Below are 22096 nucleotides of genomic sequence, written 5' to 3' on the forward strand. Positions count from 1 at the left end.
CGTGCTTTTTAAACCCTGTGGAACACTACTGACAGTTCTGAATCGCAGTTTGTTTGCCTGAAACCTTGTACAGGTTCTTTGAGTGAGTTTCCTCTAATGACTAAATTATAGGTGGCTGTGCCTGAGCTAGTGGTCTAAATCCCTGTCATAGCCACTTTAGGCAAATGTGGTGGGTAAGTTCTGCCTTAAAAATGCCCATTTAAAACTTTAGGTTGAGGTACATACTTGTCTTTGATCATAAAAGCAACCTAGATAATCAGTTTAGATGGAAACATTTACTTTGAAGGTACGTTCTCTAGTAAAATAACAAGATGATTTTTGAGACATTTGCTTTTCTACCTCTTGTTCACTGTTTTTGTTGTGCCCCTGCTGAAGGGAAAGGAGCTCTGTTCCTCTTTCAGTTTTCTGAATATGAGAGTATCTTTCTGTTCCCCCCCCACCCCCATGAATTTTCCTTTTAGCTTCATACTGCTTCTACTTGTTAGAAGCTTCCCAAGCTGAAGTGAGTATTATTGACCTGAATCTCATTTATGTCACTTCTGCCTGGCCAGTTATTAGAAGAAAGAATGAATTGGCACGACTGACCAGTTTTTGGTCTGCAGGCAGGGAAAACAGAGTGGCAGCTGATGCCTTAGAGTAGCCTGCACGCGCATTAAGAAATGGAAAGCCCCACAGCGTTTGATGCAGCTTGCATCTGGAAGTCTCTCCGCAGCCATATGGATTAGAAACCTAATAAAAACTGAAGTTCTGTAGAAGTGATTAGGTGCTTGGGCAAACCTTCTCTTCACCAAGAATGAAAGGATTTTCACTGGTAACTGCCAACTGTGTTCTTAACAACTGCTTCTGTGTTATATCAACAGGTTCTAAAGGCAATTGGCTTGCAGAGAACAGGGAAGCAAGATGAAGCATATACTCTGGCACAAGAAGTAGCAGCACTTGAACCCACAGATGACAATTCCTTGCAAGCACTAACTATTCTTTACCGGGAAATGCATAGACGTGAGTTTGTTCGGTTTTTGTTCCCTCTTGTCCTTGGCCTCACTTAAAAATCATAATTATTTATATTCTTTTAAAAGTATACATGATCCCCCATTTCGTGGTGGGGAAAGAAAACCTGGACAGTTTTCAGAGGAAAGTACCAAGTCCAGAGTTCAAGTATAGGCACATTAGTGTGAGAGTCAATGAATTTAAATCTTTCATTTGACATCTGTTATAAATGTCTTTTTGATAAAGCTCTAGATGATCTCTATAAATCAAAGTACTTTGTTTTGGTTTCTTCTCATTATCATTATTGTGTACACAGTGTTTAAACGAGTGGCATGTTGATCATCCATCATGGTCAGCAAATGAGTTCACTCTTTTTAAATGAGAGCTCCTGGAAGCTGTTGTTATTATATATGATAAAGATGACAGATCATACACACAGATGGCAGATCATACACACTGTGTTTTGGAAGGCACTTAATACTTCCTGACCTCAGGCCCTAAGAAGCTGCCTTACAAGCAGAAGGGAACTCTTGACCTGTCATTTGCCTGGGTTATCTTTTAAAATGTGGTTTGTTGTGATAGGATATTTAAAACATAGTAAATCATGAATATTGAAATGATCAAGCAAAACTGTACATGCTTTTCTGAAAGAAAGCACACCTTATATACTACCTATCTATAGCTCTAAGCAGTTGTTTGTAGCAATTTCTTGTGGTTCTTTGTAGTAGCAGCAATGTTTACTGTTGAACTGAAGCAGAAAATAATGAGATGATTCCACTTTTGTAGGAATGGGTATGCGGAATTGATCTGCAACTATTTATTGACTTATCAATTGTATATATCCTAGTTTATTTCTTTCTATAAACTTGTGTGTGTATGTATATATATGTGATGTAAAGAGATTTCTTAAATATGAAATATTTTTTGTGACTTCATCATAAACGTGCTAGAGTCCTGAATATGTCAAGAGTGTTTCCATGATTCTAAATAGCTTGTTTAAATGCTGAGCTCAAGTTTTAAGCTTTTAGATGTGTATCTCAAAGGAAATGGTGGATGTTAGGCACTTCCGCTTTGGGTCTTGTAAGGTAATTGATTAGATGGTTTATGTATATGTGTTGAGGTACATGAATTATGTTTAAAATTATAAATTACATTTAGTGTTTAATATTGTACTGGAATATAATTGTATGTGTAAGAGGAAAAAGACTCTTTTTGAAGGAGGGAAAGATAAGTTTTGCATATCATAGTATCTTAAGTATTTAGTTATGAAGGACCTATATTAATATATTATGAAATATTTTGCTTTTTAAGAATATTAAAATAGACATTTGGGAAATAACAGATATGTGGAACATAGACAAACCTGTGATAAGAGCAACTGATTTGATATTAAGCTCTGAAAATGTTCAATGTTTTGATATGTAATTCATGTAGGGTAGTCTGGCATGAATACAAGTCTTGATTCAATTTAATGATCCAAAATAGATAAACTTGCTGAAGCAAAGACTTAGAATTATTTCCAAGCAGTTCAGTTGCTGCTGTTAACTCTGTATGTATTATTTGAAATACATTCTTCCTTTGACTACCATTTGTAGCACTTGGGATCCTGGGAGAAAGTACTGTTTCTGTTTTTGATGAGCCTAATTAGATTACTCTTCAGAGTATCTCTGATGCTATCTCGAGATAGCTGCTCTTTAAACTTTATCCCAAATATATCTTAACCTAAGCATCTGCTTTTGCTTTAGCGGAGCTGGTAACTAAACTTTATGAGGCAGCTGTAAAGAAGGTTCCCAACAGTGAAGAGTATCACTCTCATCTCTTCATGGCATATGCCAGGGTGGGAGAGTACAAGAAGATGCAACAGGTACAATCACCAATTTGTGTTTTGCTCGTTTTTAGGTATCACTTGGATTTTCTTTTTATATCATACTGTTACTGTTTAAAAAGACCACTGTGGGTTGAGTTGTATGAAGACAAATGTTTCATTTTCCTTACATGAGCTAGAATGATGTTTTTTGTGTGCATATATTAACTAATAGGACATGTTAGTTGTTTTGGGACATGAGCTTTCTGTCGATCTGTATTGGGCAATACAATGTTTACTTACAAGGCAGTGCATGATAAAGGGATTCTGGAATATATACAAAAAGATCTAGCAAGATCTCCTGATCCATGTTTTCAAATTTGATACTCCTTAAAAGAGAAATCTTGCCCTAATTCTTACTGCTGGAATCTAACGTATAGTTAGGCTTATACAGATTGTAATTCAGCGGAGAAAAAGTAAAAGCACTTCTAAGTAGGTCTTGCTTTTCAGTCGGCAGTGCAGTGTCTTGCTGGTTAGTTTTGTTTTCATCCTTTCCAAATTAGGTGCCAAGAGAATGCCTATAAATGGAAGATTCTTTTCAAAGCGTGCGCACTCCCTCTTATGTATAAAAAAGCACACAGAGCCAAGAAAATAAGTTCTAAACTCCCTGTCATTCCTGCTGTGTTAAGGTGACTTGAAATCTGGTCTGAATAGCAGAAAGAATATATTGAGCAATGGTGTTGTTTTCTATTCCAGTTCAACTTGTAAACTGCTTTAGTTCAAACTGTAGATGGAGGCAAAGTTATTGATGTACATAGTATGTCACCCTGTTAAATTTCGTGTCAGTTTATTAAGAAAGAGGTTAAAATATGCAATATTATTATATAGCTGATCTCAAGTCTGGTCCTTAATTGGCCAGTTGAGAGTTGCTTTTTGGGATTAGTTATATTTAAATTATCCGAAAAGAAAGCATGAATCTACAGTCTTAACGACTGTATCCTACACCTAGTAGGTTGTGGCGTTACATAAACAATGATATAACATCAAATTACATGATTATCATTAACAACATAATATATATCTCAGCACAAAGCTGGAGCCTAATGTAGAAGGCCATGGATTATTCTTGTTTGGTATAGCTGAATATCCAAAAAAATGAGGTTAATTTTCATAGCCTAAAAGAAATCAGGTTCATAGCTCTGCATGGAGTAGAGTGATTTTATATCTGATAATTCACTTATGCAGAAACAAGAATTTTCAGAGATGCTGTGTTAAAGGCCTGTTTGATATTGGTTTAAATCTCAACTTTTTACTTATTTTATTTGTTTTTTATGTAGCAGCTTTAAAGATTTCCTTATAGATCTACTTGTAATTAATGCCTTAAATAGGGACTTTCCTTTTGCTGATTGCAGCAAACCTAACTTTAACTAAACTTTGTGCTTGATAATATGAAAATAATAACAACATAACTTTTTGGTTTAAGTTATCTGAGAAAGTTAGTACCATAAGTTTTCCTGATAAAATTTGTAATTCTAAGTATTTCTGTCCATATATTCTGTTTTTAAGACTTTGACTTCAAAAGGAGCAAGCACTCAGCTCTCTCTTTGTATTTCAGAGTTCAGAAATTCTCAGGAATCTGAGATCACTGATGTCAGCATAGGGCCATCTAAAACTGAATAGTGCTACAGTCATAGTTTAGCTAAAGTAGGGTTGAAAGGTCTATGAAGCTATAAAAAGTTTTCTTTTTATTTAAAAAAAAAGAAAAAAGAGTAATCCCTAAACCCACCCCTCAAACCTTCAGGTTTTGAGTAATTTTCTCTAATGGAAGTACACTTAAGAGATTCTATTTTTCTTCAGACCCCTATGTTGTGTTCTGTTACTAGCTTCATATGGCAGTGTAAGCTTCAGAGGCATTTGACTGTTCAGTAATAGTACTCTTGTCTACAACCATGAATGGAAAAATACCAATCTTACATCAGTAACAATATTTAATATTTAACTGACCTTTTGTACATTTAAAATATACAGATCTATATCCTATTAAATTAAATCGGACATGGTCAGAGATAGGATGTTCTGAATTGACCTAAGCGTTAAGGCAAGTGCTGAAGAGGTGCAAGTCGTGCACAGATATTAAGTAATTGAAGAGTGAAAGTAAACTTCAGCCTTCTGACTATTTCAGCTGAAAGTACTGGAATATGCAAACTAAGATTGCAACCATAAAATTGGCACAAAAGTTTATACAAATGAAGAGAAATCTTCCTGTGGTAGTCGATTGTATTATATGTAGTATCCTACTCTCACTAATTAGCTGTAAAAATGTTATCCTCTGTTGTATACAAGCACTGCAAATCTGTGAGAGAAATGCATGAATAAGAATTATTTCTGTGTTGAGAATCTTGAATGCTTTGACTCCGCTTTGATATAACCAAGCTAAAGAAAGGCTCAGTCTTTGTTTAACCACTGCTTTGCAAACTTAGGTGGGCTTGTGTTTCAGGTATCTGTGTATGTATACAAATGTTGCAGGTCAGTCCTTTACATGAACAAGGCATGTGCTTTGGTGTGCCTTTAGTGCTGACTGAGTATGCTAGTGAAAATTAGAACTGGAAACATGCCCCTGACTCTTAAAGAACAGTTCTCCTGCTTCCTGTTGATGTTACCACTTCTAATTAAAGCTATCATCTGTTCAGGCAATCATATGTGCACGTGCTCATTGCCATGCCTTGTCAGAACTACTCAAAATATGATAATCTATGAAAGAGAAACAGTTTCACCTTCCATTTCTTCTTTAATGATACATGTTAGGATGGAAGGGTTTGCAGGTTGATTAAAATCCTCCCATCTAGTTGCTAATTGTGAGTGGTTGGCTGCTGTCTTTGCTGCTTAGCTTGCAGTGTGTTGTGAAAGCTAAAACAGATGCGCTTTAGAAATGATGAATTTGTCTTTTATTTTTCAGGCTGGAATGGCACTTTATAAAATTGTACCCAAAAATCCATACTATTTTTGGTCTGTGATGAGCCTGATTATGCAGGTATGTACAGTGTTGCAAATGAGTTTGTCTTTTGCTGCTTGTATGGTGCAAACATAGAAATGTTTTGAGCAAATACTGCAGGTATTTTAGATAAAGTATCAATTTGAACTGTTTATGTATGATGCTGGGAGAGAACCGAGCCTTCCTTAAGCAGCATCATTGCCATCATCCAGAATGAATGCTGTGGTGTTTTTAATGCAGCTTAACCAGTCTGCCTTACCACATTTATTAAACAACCTATTTATTCCAGTAGCCTACTATCTGTTTATTTTGGTTTAGTTAAAGAACTAATAAATAAGTGCTGATTTTTCCAAATAATATCTGCAGCTCCTTAGCTCAGAACTATTTTTGTCTGTAGCTAGATTATAAAGGTTCTAGGAGGGAAAAAAAGAAAGCTCTAAACTCAGCATTTTTTTTTTTTCAGATTACAGAAACTCCTCAGTACTAGATAGCAGATTAGCTGTGCTGTTGTTAGTTGAGAGAGAAATTTTAGGCACTAATCCAAACAGCCTGATAAAATATTGGTCAAGCAAAAGATAAGCACGGAGGCATTAATTACGTCATTTACATTAATTACATTGAAGTACTGAGCTATAGCCATGCGCATTTTGTGCCTAGTTACACAAGTCTTTGGACAATGTAATCAAGAGTGAGTATTTTCAGTAGTTTTACTGCTGCCTATATAGGAATGGTCATTCTCTGCATGGGACAGGTGGCATCTCTAAATGCATGGTTTGGTGTGGAATTGAAGGACTTTGTTTTGGTATCCTTCTTCTAATGGGGAAAAAAGCAGCAAGTGGGGCAACACGAAGCTGATGTGCTGTTAGAATAATTCTTCTTTTCCTTAGTCTATTTCCGCACAGGATGAAAACCTCTCAAAGACAATGTTTTTGCCCCTAGCTGAAAGAATGGTGGAAAAAATGGTGAAAGAGGATAAGATCGAAGCTGAGGCTGAAGTAAGACTTATAGATATTTTCAACTTGACCTGAATGTTATTGAGAGGAGGAATGTAGTATTAAAGGAAGTTGGCTACTGTCTTGGATATTATTTATATATGTGGCTATGGTATATCATATATGTATCCATATATACACACATCATATCTGTCATGATACGAGATATATATGGATATATCATTATTCATTATTACTATTTAATATCTTTTAAAATAATAAGTAATGTTCTGAAAGTAAATGTGAATGGAATGGGACAAAAGAAAAACTAAGAACAGAGGGTTGAGAGGGATTTGCAAGAGTGTGACCAAGGAATTTTCTGGTATTTGATTTGACTGGTGAAGTACTTGATTTTGCTCCCTGGAAGGCCTCAAGAGAAACTTTAGGACTAAGAATGGAAAAAAGACCTACATTTCTGAATGTTACACCCTGCTGGATGCTAAAGATAGCTATGCAGTCCTAGCTTTCTCCTATTTCTAATGATTGTAGCACAAACCAGTTTATTTCTTGGCGCTCCTGTATATTGTTTTACTAGCAAATTTCACTGCAGTCTAATCTTTCTTTTAAGGTTGAACTTTACTACATGATTCTGGAGCGTTTGGAGAAGTATCAGGAAGCCTTAGATGTTGTGAGAGGAAAACTGGGAGGTAACTTAATCTGTCGATAATCACAGCTGTGTGGAGGAGCAGCAGCTCTTTGCTTTGCTTAAAGATTTTTTTTTTCTGGTTACAAAAAAAAAAAAAAAAGCTACTCTAGCTCTGAGTACCACACCGAAGCAAATAGTGGAAGTGCTCTTGTGCGTGTTGTTTTTACTCAGCTGCTTATGGTATTTATATGTTGTATTGACTGATTAATTTTGCAGCATTATATTTATCTTCAGTAACAAAGTAGTAATATGTTACTTTTTAGCTACCATCCTAGCTGCATGCCTAGCTTAAAGGCACTGGGCTATGAAGAGTTCCATAGGATTCTGTTCTGTTCTACACTCAACATGATGCTTTTAAAGAAAAGAGTTTTCAGAGAGAAGATGAAGGTTTTCTTCTGAAGAGAACTGAGTGGATTGTAGTTTGTTGTTTGTAGCTTTCTTACTTTCTGCACGTACTAGGAGACAACTATTTTTTTTCTGTATTGATTCTGTGCTTAGAACTCTCGCCTGTTCAAAAATAAGTACTGATGTGTCAAGATGTTTCTAATTCTACTGTAGTTAGATAGCAAACCTCAGCACAATTAAATGCTGATTCTCCAACTATATATTGGCTAAAACCTTAATTTCTAGCACTGTTGCTCTACAGTTTGCAGGATGTTAAAATGTCAGTGATTTATCATGCAGTTTAGCAATATTTTTACTACTCGTTCTGGCCTTTCCATCCTTTGAGGGCCTCTCTCTTACTGTCTTACATTTACTGCTTTGCACCCTTGGCTATAATAAGATGCTTTGTTCAGAAGTGAAAGAAAACAGTGGATTAAATAAAACTGTGCTTCTGTTTTAATTTAGAGAAACTGACAAGTGAGCTCCAAAGCCGGGAGAACAAATGCATGGCGATGTACAAGAAGCTGTGTAGGTGGCCTGAGTGCAATGCGCTGTCTAGAAGGCTGCTGCTGAAAAAGTGAGTTGAGATTTCTGCAATTCTCTTAAAAGGAATCAAGGAGGAATTCCTGGCTGGTTGTGAATTGCCTGTTTAGTGGCTTTTATAAAGGGTAGTTAAAATAGAGTAACATCAGAGATTCTCAAAGCATTTCCAAGCATTTATACTCCAAGGCCTGAGGGAAAAGGAGAAAAAAAGTGGTATAGAGACATGGTGGAGGTCACACAGAGTCGATGTCACGGCTGTAGCTCCTTCTCTTTGAAGGTCTGCTGACTTTTAGTGATATGTTCAAACAATAAACTTTTGTTTCCCTCCTTATTTCTAAAAGTTATTCTGGATGTCCAGCTGCAGTTCTTGGAGTGGCGAAAGATGGGAACTGCATTTACATTTTATTTCCTGGAACTCCATTTTTCTCAGTTGGCCAAACTTCCTTCTGGGAAATGCATTTAATGCTTTGAACAGATGCACTAGAACAGAACATACCAGCATAATCAGATCTGTGTCATGGAACTGTCAAAAGGGTTTTTTTGTTGTAGTTTTTTGTTTTTTAACAGCGCCTTAATCCTAAACAAAAAGTAAAAAGCAGCCTTAAAGATTAGGAAGTCCTATCTGCAACATCTGTTCAAGGAGAGAGTAAAAAGTTTTCCTCTTATAAGGAGCTGTTCATAATACTGTGTGTTTGTTAAATACATTTGCCATGGAAGACAGGAAAACAAGCATTTGCTTTACAGGACACGTAAAAGTGAAATGGGGGAGGGATGCCTCACAACACTTGCAATATGCTTAAAACTAGCATGAAGACATTTTCAGCTTACATTTTACTTCTGGCATGTCCTTTTCTCTAATGCCTTAAATTGCTCTGACAATTGAGCTTCTGAAACATCTCCTGTCTTACTGTTTTTATGGAGATAAGCTTGAGCTATGTCTTCTGCTTGGATTATAAATGCAAAAAGGAGAATTATAAATGCAAAAAGGAGAATTATAAATGCAAAAAGGAGAATTAGCAACTTGCTTCAACTTTTTATTGAAATTATGTACCTTGATATGTTTCAAGAAATTCAGGATGATTGCATTATTTTTAGATGTTACACCTTGTCACTGGAAAATGATTCTTATTGCAGTTATTTTTCTGTAATCTTCATATGTGCTATCCTTTTTTATGCAGTTTTATGAGTGAGTTACAGTACTGGCATTTTCCTAAACTTTGTTCCATGCCTTATTTTTGTTTTAGCTCAGATGATTGGCAGTTTTATATTACTTACTTTGATTCTGTGTTTCAACTCATTGATGAATCCTGGATGCCACCACTTGAAGAAGAGCAGTAAGTTAACTGTTTTGTGGGGGATTTGTCTTTCTTTTGTGCTAAAAAGAACCATGTTTACCTTCACATATTCAATATAATGCTGTCTGCATCTTTGACTTTCTGACATAAGGCCCAAAATGATGTTTTCTCCCTACTTGATTTTGTAGGCTGTCAATAGGCTGCTGGAAACCACTGTATAAATAGTGGCCTAGACACTGTAGAGCTCTTCCAGGTCATACTTTTCATGGTAATTGAATGGAGAATCAAGCCAGACTTCCTTAAGAACATTTTGAGAGTATGCTGAGTAAATGTTGTTAATACCTTAGGAATGGGAAAAGTCATAGAATTTTTTTTCTCTCTTCAATTGCACAGCTCTTTGGAAGGAGAGGTACACTATTCTATAGAGCAAGCTGTGAAATTTATAGAAGAGAGAATAACAGAAGAATCTAAGAGTTCTCGGCCTCTTCGGGGACCGTATTTAGCTAAACTGGAGCTGATTAGACGTTTGAGAGACAGAGGTTGTAATGATGAACATAAACTAGGTAAGAGCCACTAACTGGATGATGATTTAATATTTTAGGGAGAGAACACAAACTTGGAACAAGATTTTTGCATTTAACTCAATGACTTACCAATGCCTGTTATGAAAATGTATGCACTGTTTGGTTTATGAAGAACTTTAAAAGTATTAGAAGGCACCACGCTGAAGAAGATCAAGTAACTCTAAACTGCTGCAGGGTGTGTAAGAGAAATTTTCCAAAGCACCTACTGGCTGTAGGAGCATACAGTCAGTGATTTTGCAGTGAAAAGTGCATTGCTGATACACTGCTTTTGTAGAAAGTCAGTCTTGCTGTTTAGCTGTAATCTCTGATAAAAACTCAAGAGGAAAATCACCCAATAATCCTAGAATTCATTTTTAAAAACTCACATTTAGAAACCACATTTGAGGAGTCAGTGAAGGAGGGAATATGATTAGAGGAAAATCTTTGCTACTGACTGTTCTTTTTATATTTACATCCAAAAATAAATTACTATTGGATAAGCAGAAACTATGTATGCATGCCTGTTTTGCTGAGCTGTTATCTGCTGAAGTAGCTTGAATGAAGCTCTTGGGTTTTTTCCCCCATGTGTCCTTGTTTACCAAACATTGAGCCTCTGTTAAAATCTGCAGTAGTGCAGTTATCCATTTTGTAAATCACTAATCTCAAAGCAAAAAAAAAAATGCATTACTGAAGATTTCTCATAGTGATTTGACAGGTTCAGCTTTTAATCAAGCATTTAATAAAATGAACTGATCTTTTTGCTAGGTAATCCAGAAGAGCTAATGTTCCAGTACTTCAAAAAATTTGGGGACAAACCCTGCTGTTTTACTGATCTCAAAGTATTTGTGGATCTCCTCCCATCCAGCCAATATACAAAGGTAAGGAAAGATAAAGAAATGGTGGGAAGAACTGCAGAGCTTTTTCAGACTGATCCCTTTAACTTAAGACATCTAGTGGTCATATTAAAAGGCTGGCAGTACAAAATTGTCAGCTTTATTAGAAACTCTGAAAACTTGCGCTGCAGAAAACATAATGAATATCTGAATTCTCTGAGTAATTTTGTTGAGGGATTTTTACTGGAGGCTTTTATAGGTTTGATCTTATAAAGTCTCAAACCAAGATGCAGTATTCATTTGGCCTTTTTATTGACATTTCAAGGCATCGGGTTTTTTTGAGCAGTTTCTCTGCTGCAGCATTGAAAAACGGATGGATTGATAATGGTCAAGAGGTGAGCAAGAGACCAGCTGTAACTTCCAGAACCTCTCCCTGAAACAAGCTCTCTCTGATTGAAAAGACTTTGCAGCGTCATGAACAGCTTGTTGAATGACTTCAGCAGCTGGGAATCCTGTCACTCACCCATTGTTTTTCTAAGCCATTGTGTAAAATATCAGAGCTGGGTTGGGCTAGAGAGAGAATGCTGGATCAGGCAGGGGCTGCTGCTAAAATATTTGTGGACAAAATACAGATAGTGCTGTTCTCTTTATTAAAAAAGGAATATTCCCCTACTGCTAATGCAGCTCTTCCTCCAACTTCACTAATAACAATGATGGTGTCCCTTGCATATATGGATTGCTGCTGATGCTTTAAGTTGAAAGGCACGTTCTTTTCCTTGCTGGCAACAAGTGTGATCAGTATTAGATGTATCACCATTTCCAGACATATCTCTTAATGTAACCCTTAAACTTCTTCAATGCTTCAGGACTCAATTCTAACTTTCCAGGAAACTAATTCTTAATCTGAGGGAAAAATTAATTATATTTAATACTAATAGTTCAGGCAACAGGCATTTTCCAGTGCTTGTAAACAGCTTGAATTTGAGTAAATTCTGTAAAAATTTTCTGACTGGCCTTGAAATTGTTGTTGATTCACTGAATCAACATTGTATTAGAAGGCCTTTCCAGTGTGTGGCTATTTTCTTTCTTGGTAGCATGCATCTGCAGCTTAATGCGGCCGAGGAGATAAGTGGTGTTAAAGTGCAGATGAGTGGGGATTTTTTTATTATTTATTTAATTTTTTTTATTATTAACTTCAGTATATGGGAACAATGCAGCAACTCTTAAGTGCTAAGCAGGGAGATGAAAAGAATTCAAAGGGAATATTTAAGAAAACATATAATGGTTTAAACTGTGATGCATGCTGTAAGAGTGCTTTATAAAAGCAGAAGCAGGAAAGAGCTAAATCTTCAGCAGGGAAGGTATATATGAAAAGAGGGGGAATACATATGCAATTGAGGTGTATTTTGTTGTTTATACTAGCTTAAATTTCTGGAAGCCTTTTTTTCCCCCACTGTCACTGTTTTTAATTCACATCCTGGACAACTCTACTAGGAAAACCTACTTGAAAGGCACTTTCAAAATGACTAGTGTCATATCTTTTTAGATCTACCAAGGAAAAATGTATTTGCTAAAGCTTTCTGTAGGTCTTTTAATCTACTTTAAGAAAATAGGTTAGCTTAGATAAATTTTTGTTGCACAGCAACAAATGTTGAAGTAACTAAGTGATGGAGCAGTTATACTCTTCCCTTGCAGCTGTCCACAGCAAGTGGAATAAAGGCAAGTCAGTTCTCTTCTCATAGCCATTTGTTTAGGATCTATGAACTCTAAAACAAGTGAGGCTGTTCAGAAATACTGGTGTATGTTTCAGTGAGGACTCATGTTGGGAATATCACTGGGAAATGAATAGGAGAGAAAAATGGGAGCAAAGTCGAAGTGCTGTCTCGAATGCAGAGCTTTTTAATTGTGTAGCATATTTGCTGGTTTTGGTTAAGGATGTGGAGAAAACAGAAGAAAAGCCTACTGCAGCAGGATAGGCTTTATTGCCCAGGCTGCACATTGTGATTTTTATATGCACCTTCAAGCACAAGGAATAGTACTTGAACTACCATCTTTACTACTAATAGCAAAATAGAAGCTGTCTGTCTCCAGGCTGACACTATAACTGAGGCTGTGAAGTGCCATATATATATATATATATGTGTGTGTGTGTGTGTGTATATATATATATGTATATTTGTATATATATATTTATTTTAAGAGCTGTGAACAATGTTTTAGTTCGGTGGTCAAGAATGGGGTGATCTTGTAGGGCCATTAGACACTTGCAGGTATTTCAGAAATAATTGCTGTAATGGCATCAGTCTTGACTTCTTGGCAGGGTAGATTGGAATATGCAGCTGAGTGATTAGGTTGACCTTGCCCAGCTTGGTAAAACTCTGGTCAAGTTGAAAATATTTGCCAGCAAAGTCTCCATCAAAGACTGGGAGAACTGGAGTTGCTGTGCATGGAGCTTTTACCTAGCTATCACATCTTTTTTCCTAGGGTATGTGTTTGATGCAGTTGACTTTGTTAACTTGGTTGACTCTTCGGGCAGCAATAAAACTCTATTCAGTCTTGACTGTGTTGTTAGAACTCTGGTGGTGCCTATTAAAACTGTAAACAGTGAGAGGCTGATATTCTGACAACTTAATTCAAGAAATAACTTATTAATCACAGGTGATGACCTCACTGGCTTCAACACAGTGTCAGGATTGAGAGAAAATTTAATAGCTTGTGCAAACCGTAATTTCCTTTAATTGTGCCGTTAAGCTTTTTGGTAACTAATTATTTCAGTTGCATATGTTAACTACTGTGAGTGTTAAAAGGTGCTTTAAAAAGTCCCTGACATGTCAACATACTGGAGGTTTTTTGTGAATATTGTTTGGATTTTTTTTTCCTCCATCTGTTTGGTGGAACTTTCTAAAAGCTATTGAGCTAAAATCATAACTCTGTGCTCACCACTTTTATTAAAAAGCAGACAAAAATTTGGAACAAGCTCTTTAACCACTGATTAGAGTGCAACTTCCAGATTGATACTGACTTAACGGCCTCATTCTTCTTCAATTTGAGGGAGGAAAGGATGCTTTTTGTTTGTGCAGCCCCATATGTCTTGCAGAATTTTAACTCTGGTGTTTCTCTTTCAGTTCATCAGTCAGTTGCTGGAAGTAATCCCTCTGTCAGCAAGGGCAGAGAACGAAATTGCACTACCAGATGATATCAAAGCCCTGCAGCAACACTTGTGTGTGGTGCAGCTTTCAAGGTTGCTTGGTATCTATCATGCCATGGATAAGAAACAGAAGCTGACTGTGGTCCGGGAACTGATGTTAAGATACCGCCATGGATTGCAGTTTGGTGAGAAGAGTGTTGAAGCTAATGTTGCAGTTCCTTTCCTACTACTTGTGAGCAGGATTCAAAGCTTTTCTGGAGGGAGGGAACAACACAAGCTCTTGTGGCCAGTGTTGTTACTGGTGCAAAGCACCAGTGACTCAGCTAGATAATGTTTTAGCTTCTCTTGTACGGTAACATCCTTGGTCTTACCAATGAGTTTCCTTTTAGTTTGGTTTATTTTTAATTGCCTATCTTAATCTGTTCTGGAATGTCTAATTTATCTTTAAGTGGTATATTTGCATCGTAAGTTTGGCAAAATTGCCTGACCTTTTAAACAAAACCAGTTTGTTACAGGTCTACTTGGGACAAATACAGGGGCAATAATATTTATTTATACATCTTGCAGTTGTAAAAGAATCTCTTTTTTTCCTCTAGCAACTGTTAGCATATAAAGTGGTCCAGATTCAGTTGTGTTCTTACATATATGTGTGTGTGTGCGCGCGCGCGCATGTATGTATATTTTTTCAAAATCTTTAGTGCAAGAAGAATTTGCAAAGCTTTGGGTTTTATTCAACATTTTTCTTTGGAGTCTGAATAAAGCACAAAAGAGCTAGGGAATTTGAGACAAAACAGAATGTGCCGGTCAAGCACTTCAAACAGAAAGAACTGAAACCAAAATAAACAAAGAAATGCAACATTATTTTTTATATTTATATTTACAGTTGTTTCACTTTTTAAGAAAATTACGTATTTTATAAATAAACTGTGATTATTATCTGCCTGACAACTATATCATTTAATAATGGTGGCAATGTAAGAAACCAGCTAACAGCACTGTTGTATGAAACGTTTTAACTGTGCAGTTCAAGGGTGACTTTATTTTTCTTTTCAGGGAAATCTTGTTTGAAAACTGAGTTGCAATTTTCAGATTATTACTGCCTGCTTGCAGTTCACTTGCTGCTTGATCTGTGGCTAGAGGAAGGTATGTTCCTAAAATTGTATCTGTCTTAATCCCAACTAGTGTTTTGTTCATACCTGCTCTTACCTGGATGATCAAGTCCTGCTCTCTTCTGACATACATGTCTGTCTGTTTGGACAAAACGTCACTGCCAAATCCCATGGAGTTCTCTGTTATGAGTTGGCTGTTCCAGAGCAGGAGATTATTTTTTTCCTCTTAGATCTGTTTTTATCTGTGATTTACAAATAGTATTTCTCCCGTGTAATTTTTATCATTTGACGATTTAACAGAGCGATGTATCTGTAATCATTGCTTATTATTTATCCTGAGTAGTTTGCTTATTGCTTTATGGTTCTGTAGGAAGGCATGGTTTCTGCCTCAGCTTACCAACTGAAACAAAAAATGGATTTTGGGGACAGAATAAAATAAATGAAGCAGATGGGACATTAGTTTGCTGGGGAGAAGAGTCTTGACAGTTGTGTGAACAGTGTGTGGTTCAAACTGGATGCACCATCCTGCATGGTTCTGATAGGGAGACTGTGCCCCTGTGGCCAGTGTGTGTGGAATAGCTTGTTAGTCCCATAGCTTTCCGTTTTTCTCACTTGGAGGTATTGTAGGAGTCCCTCTGTGCAGTTGGCGTTTGAGCCAATTCTCACTTTCTGACCTAAAGAGATTTAATTTTTTCTGGTTAATATCTGTGAAGTCCTGGCAGATCTTTGCTGGCGACTGTTCCAGCTCAGTGCTGTATGTGCTCGGAAGTTTGTCCTGCATTTTCTATGCAGATGTTTTCTATTCCTTTGCACACATTCTTCTGCCAAATCCCTTCTGATATCAGATGCGTTTTGAGGGTGTTTTTCCCTCAATGTCATACTGTATCTTTTGACTCCTCTGCTACTAGGGCTTCTGCTCGGATCTGCTGCCTTGTCGTGAATATTCTGGATTACACACTTGCTCTGCCCACCCTGCTATACTATATGTGTAGTCTGCCTCCAGTGATGGGTGTCCTTGAGCACTGTTTTAATTCCTGCCTGTGCACCAGTCAGTTATGGCTTTGTCCTTCTGGAAGAAAGTTAAGTCTTTAACTTGGGTAAATCCCTCATAGGTTCTTGGGAGGTCACCAGTGGAGCATCACAGGCTCTTGAATTCCTCTTTCTGGGATGGTCTCTTCCATAATGCTTGGGAGTGCTCTGTGGTTACAAGATAGAAATCTTGAACAACCCAGGACCTGTTATGGAAATTTACTTCTGCTGGTGGCCACGCATGGCTTTGCTCTGTGACAGATGTGAGCTGGATATTCCCTGTGAAGAATTATTCCTCTGCCTTTTCCTTTAGACAGCAATGGAAATGCTGGGCCAGGTGTTATGTTTAAGGGCAGCAAGGTGACTGATGAACTCAATGGGCATGTTTAAGGGGCTGTTTTGGGAGAGGTGTGTGACGTGAGGAAAGAAGCTCGATGCCCGAGTGAGTTGTGCTGCTGGTGTTCAACACCTCTCTCTAATCCTGCCTGTCTGTGTCCTTGTCACTAGGTGAAGAGACGGCTGTGTGGCAGTGCCTAACCCTCTTAGAAGAGGGACTATCTCATAGTCCTTCTAACGCTCAGTTCAAATTGCTGCTCATTCGAATCTACTGCAGACTTGGTGCATTCGAACCTGTTGCAGAACTGTATTCCAGCCTTGATGCAAAACACATACAACACGACACCATCGGGTGGGTAGTATATACTGAGAATAATTGGTCAAGGTGACCCTCCATGAACCAGTCCTGAGATCTACTTCCTTTGCTTCTCAAAATTAACAGATTATCAGACTTTCACAGGATGTTGTGTAAAAAGTGTTTTAGAATTGCAAGTCACACTTGCATTAAGTCTACTGTAGTATGTTCCATTTCTAGTGGAGCATTTGTTTGTTCTGGGTGTTGGGAGCACTGACTACAAAGGATCTATTTTTTTCTTCTGTGAAAGAAATCTGAAATTGCAAGAAAAGTTGATGTCAGTCATAGCTTGGTGTTCTGGTTTGTGTCACTGCTCAGCAAAGCTTGGGAGCACTAGGTAAAATGAATATACCAAATGCCCTTGGTTAGCTGTAATGTGTTCATAACATATTTGTGGGTATCTAATTCAATAAAGCTCTTGCACAATTAACAAGATTGTTGCAGGAACTCCATGCCCCTCTTTCCTGTTTTGGGTTTTTTTTTTTTTTTTTAATAAGAATTCCTTTCATTAAGATTAAATTTAAATATGCATATATCTGTTAAATCTCCAGACTTTTCATAAAAGCTAAAGTATGCTGCATTTCTGTAGCCAAAGTTGCCTTTGATGGAATTCGAGATTCTCAAGTGTTGGGTGCTGATGTCTGACTTGCGCTGTGTTGTGTTGCAGCTATCTTCTGACGCGCTATGCAGAGTCACTGGGCCATTATGCTGCTGCATCCCAATCCTGCAATTTTGCACTCAGGTTTTTCCACTCCAACCAGAAAGATGTAAGTTGAAAGAAACCTCTCTGTCCATGTAACAGAGTAATTATGTCAGGATGCCTTACAGAAGTCTGTGCCCTATGTGAGGGTTTATGGGACTGGAATGAGTTATAACACACAGGAATACTACATGCAACTTTGTGGTTATAGTAAAGGCTGACTCAACCTGTGTTTGTCATTACAAGAAATCGTAATTGTATTGCTGTATGGGACTTTGCTTCTAGGTTTTTATTTTTAAAAGTCAGTGTTAATACTCCTCAAAAGTCGTGCGGTTACTTTTAAATGAACAGATTATGGTGTATGCACTAATCCAAGTGAAATGCAATGTCACAAAAGACAAGTCCTGGTGCTGTAGCCTCTAGCATTTTAGAAAGCCATACAGCAGCCAGGGATGTTCAAGTGTTGTGGTCATACATATAAGTTCTTTGTATTACAATTACTGAAGCAGCATACTTCAGTGACAGTTGTCCTGAGTACTCAGGGCTGGTGGGGAATGTATATCATTGTAAAAGGTAGTGAAAGAGGCAGGAACAAGGTGGAAGAATTTCAGGTGAGAGGCAAGGGGAAAGAAATGACTCTTGAAAGCCTCAGCTTTACTGAAGGTAGAGCTTGAGATTTGACCTTACTTTGAAGTGATAGAGTCAAATTGCAAAAGCTGGTCTTGTGCTAATGAGAACTATTTGCTTTATCAAATTCACATCAAAAAGTGATGTGAATTAAAAGAAAGTCTATTTGGCTGAGAAGCTTAGAACTAGAATGGAGGTGATAGTGAGGGAGAGTAGCTGAATTCCTAAGACATCAGGTACTTCTTAAAATATGCTCCATGAACTAGACATCTAGCATAATTGTAGCTTGCTGATTAGTAACTGTACTTGTAAATTTTACTTGGAAGGTACACTGTGGTGTACATTCTGATACATTTATAGGGAAAACATCAGTGCTGTCTCAAAATTTCTGTGAAATCATGAAAAATGATCTAGGTAAGAAAATGGTGAACAAGATACATCTTTTGAAATCTTAGACTATTTATATTTTTCAGTAGAATTGTCATAGGGAACTGTAGATATAATGTTTGTCCACATCCCTCAAATTTGCAAGGCAGTCCAATTCTGAGGAGAAGAAATATATGCTGTATATTTATATTTTACAAAGTTTGATCACTGGTGAGAGGTAGGTGGGGAAAAAAAAGATTCTTACTTGTTAGGAAACTAAGATGCAATCCAGTTGCAACTCTTCCAGTCATTTATGCACTAAGCAGGCTCCCAAGGCTTTGCAGTCTTATAACTTGCTTTCCTTCCCTCCCAGCACTAGATAAAACAAAGGGATTATCTGTACTCAATAAAGATGCTCACATAGTACCTATAACACAGTAATTCCCTTGCTCTTCTGGCAACTTAGTTTATTCCTGTGTACAGGATACCAGCTGTCCTGTTCCAGGATGTTTTCCTTTCCCTGGAAGGTAGAGATGCTGAGTTAGTGTGACCTGCTTTACTATGTGGAGGGGAATGCACAGAGATGCACATGAATGGTGCTTTGGGAGCTTCCTCTCATCTGCTTCCCTCAATTACTTGCTGTTTAAGCACTGATTCTACTTGCTCTGGGTTCCTGAGTGCTGGAGTGAAAGCCTGGATCCAAACAGCTTTCTCTTCCTACATACCTATTTTTTGTAATGGCTTCTTACCATTTTTGATGAGAAGTAAATGGTGTCAATTTTGTTTGAAAGTCACTTGGTGGGTATTAATGAAAAGCATGCCTAGAATTAGCTGTCTGAATAAAATATTTGACTGCATTGTGCAAAGTGAAAAAAAGTGAACGGAGAAGACTGCCAGATGCAACTTAGCTGCTTGAGAGCACTGCAACATAAAGCAGCAAGAAATCATCTTTCCCTGGAAAAACACTTTGAGGTAATTTCAGGTGTGATTACTGCCTCTGAGCACTACCTTGGAAGAAGGATATTGATGTGAATGATAATAATGGTGCTAACAGGAGAGAAGAACTGATTGTCTCCACAGCTCAACATCTGTACACAGATAAAACGTGGCTCAGTGGGTCTTTAAGTGCTGTTGCCAAGAAACTGCTACTCCACTAATGTTCCAGAAATGCTGAGAAGGTGGTGCCTGAATGATTTGACCTGCTTCACTACCACATCTTAAAAGGTTGGAATTGCAAGAGGAAAAAAAAAAAAAGAAAAAAAAATAGATACAGTCAGCGTTAGGTAATTCTTCGTGCTTCAAGGCAAGGATATGTCTCTGAACCAACTTGTGCCATGTTTCTTCTGGAGATAAAGTGTGGCAACCAAAGGACCACGAGCCATTGTTGTTCTCGGGTAGCAGAGTCAATCTCACGCATATCCTGGACACTCTCAGTGATTACCACCTGAAGTCGTTTCTCATGAGAAACACCTCAAAAGCTTTACAAGTCTGCAAATTGCAGGTGTCCTTAAAACCAAGCATGAGGTGCAGATTGCAGGAGGTCAAGGCTCAGTTCAGAGTACTGCTCATCTAGGATGATGGCATATCAAGAAAGGAGAGAGCAGGGGAAAAAAGGGTTCCTTACCCTAAGATGTGTCTTCAGTACCAAAAGGTCAGAATCTACCACCAGTTTCTTTGCTTCTGTGGTTTTGCTGGGGTTGCCCCTTCATGCCAAGGGTCTTGACATCAGCTTCCCATTCAAATCCCATAACAGCATCTAACTGCAGTGTTAAAGGGGGACTGTCCTTTAAAAGTTACCTTTTTAGCTGATTTCAGATGCTGCTTGCTCCCCCTAGGTTGGTGTTTAAGATAACTGGACTATCTCCTATACCAGTTAAATGTACAACACAGTGAACATGTCCTGCAGCATTGAGCGGATGGGACTTTGCCTGAAACAGGAAGCTTGGGGTTTAAATGAAGTGATCTGGCGTTAAAAATATAGCTACTGATTCAGACTGATCACTTCAGCTGAATACATTTTCCTTCTGACTTGCTAAGCCTAGAGTCTGCAGTGAAGTGAACTGTATCTAAGAGAGGTCCCAGGAGCAACAGTTATCCAGGATGCTGTGCAGTGCTGACATAGTGTTTCTGTTCTGAGAGAGGATGCCAAGGACAGGAAAGAGAGAGGCAGTGTTGCTATACTTGGTCAATACTTAAAAGGCAACTTCATCCTGTTCAAGATAGTCCTCCTTTAAATATGCAGAATCACGAGTAATCTCTCTAATTTTCTTCTGTCCGTCCGTCTTTAATTTCTCTAGATACTGCAGGCAAACAGAACACCAACGTGTCCCATGGGGATTTAAAAGCCACGTCGATGCAGTTGAATTAGCACCCATAGCGCAGTCCCGCAGCCTGACATGAACTCTGCAAGGCTGTTTAACAGAGGGTATGTTGTTGAATATTTGGCATATTTTTTCATATAATGCAAATAACCAAATTTCTCGGGGGAAGAAAGAGCTATCTAGAAGACACGTCTTATTTTGAAAAAAAAAAAAATAGTGGCTTTCATCTGTGAGTACTAGCTTCTAGTCTCTCAGAGCCTTCTAGGCAGGTGGAGTCTGTTAGTATAGTACACAGTTAACTAGCAGGGTTTTTTGGTGCATTTTATCTTCAGTGCATCCGATAATCTTATTCAGAAGAAAATGTTTGATTTGCCAAAATTTTTCATTCATGGAGTTATTCTGATGTAAAATGTAGTACTCTGCACTGGGAGCATAAATTGTTCCTTCTGTCTCTACATTTAGAAATTTTCATTAAAATACAGTGCTTGTTTGGGGCTCCTTCATCATACAGACCTCCTTCTGGAGGTCGCTTGGGCTGATGTAGAATACAGTTGAGTGCCTTGTACTGCTACATTTCATCAGAGGGGAAGCAAACTATCTTACGGACCCTGACAGTTTCCTTTGTTTTCTAGATTGTATTGTAATGTGTATGCACTGCGTGATGATATCCTGTGATACTGTATTCAAAAATCTAATAAAAAAGAGGAAAAAAAAAAAAAAGTGTGAGTAATTTTTTTAATTGATGTTGTGGTAATGTGTGATGCATATCCAAGTTGGTTCCAGAAAATCTGAGATACATTTATTTTGCTTGAAAGTACTTCTTATAATGAAACAATATTTTGAATAACTCATCTCCCAAAAAATATATCTTCCAAAATCAACTTCTCCTTCCATTAAGTATCTTTCAGTCTTTGTGGTGGCAGCAGCATGATGTTTTCTCAGCGCTGGTTTGCTTATTAAATAATACTGCTCAGTAGAGCATCTGGGTGTTCTTAAATTTAAGCAACAAAACTGCTGGGATGACTTGGGCAAGCAAAACTGCAGGCTTGTCCCAGAGAATGAGTAT

General features: G+C 37.6%; 1 protein-coding gene across 3 annotated transcripts in view; it reads left to right on the plus strand.

The window, feature by feature from the left end:
• NAA25 (N-alpha-acetyltransferase 25, NatB auxiliary subunit) overlaps positions 1-22096 on the plus strand; it is a 34478-nt gene that overhangs the window by 3329 nt on the left and 9053 nt on the right. For all 3 annotated transcript variants that reach the window (XM_062590498.1, XM_062590499.1, XM_062590500.1), the window contains exons 3-15: positions 861-999; positions 2733-2851; positions 5748-5822; positions 6671-6778; positions 7344-7422; positions 8271-8382; positions 9593-9682; positions 10037-10206; positions 10972-11084; positions 14165-14372; positions 15241-15330; positions 16833-17013; positions 17684-17783. In XM_062590498.1, coding sequence (XP_062446482.1) covers positions 861-999; positions 2733-2851; positions 5748-5822; positions 6671-6778; positions 7344-7422; positions 8271-8382; positions 9593-9682; positions 10037-10206; positions 10972-11084; positions 14165-14372; positions 15241-15330; positions 16833-17013; positions 17684-17783 — 1584 coding nt within the window. The remainder of the gene's footprint in view (positions 1-860; positions 1000-2732; positions 2852-5747; positions 5823-6670; positions 6779-7343; positions 7423-8270; positions 8383-9592; positions 9683-10036; positions 10207-10971; positions 11085-14164; positions 14373-15240; positions 15331-16832; positions 17014-17683; positions 17784-22096) is intronic.

Source organism: Rhea pennata, chromosome 17 (assembly GCF_028389875.1).
Source record: "Rhea pennata isolate bPtePen1 chromosome 17, bPtePen1.pri, whole genome shotgun sequence".
In the NCBI taxonomy this organism is placed as follows: Eukaryota; Metazoa; Chordata; class Aves; order Rheiformes; family Rheidae; genus Rhea; species Rhea pennata.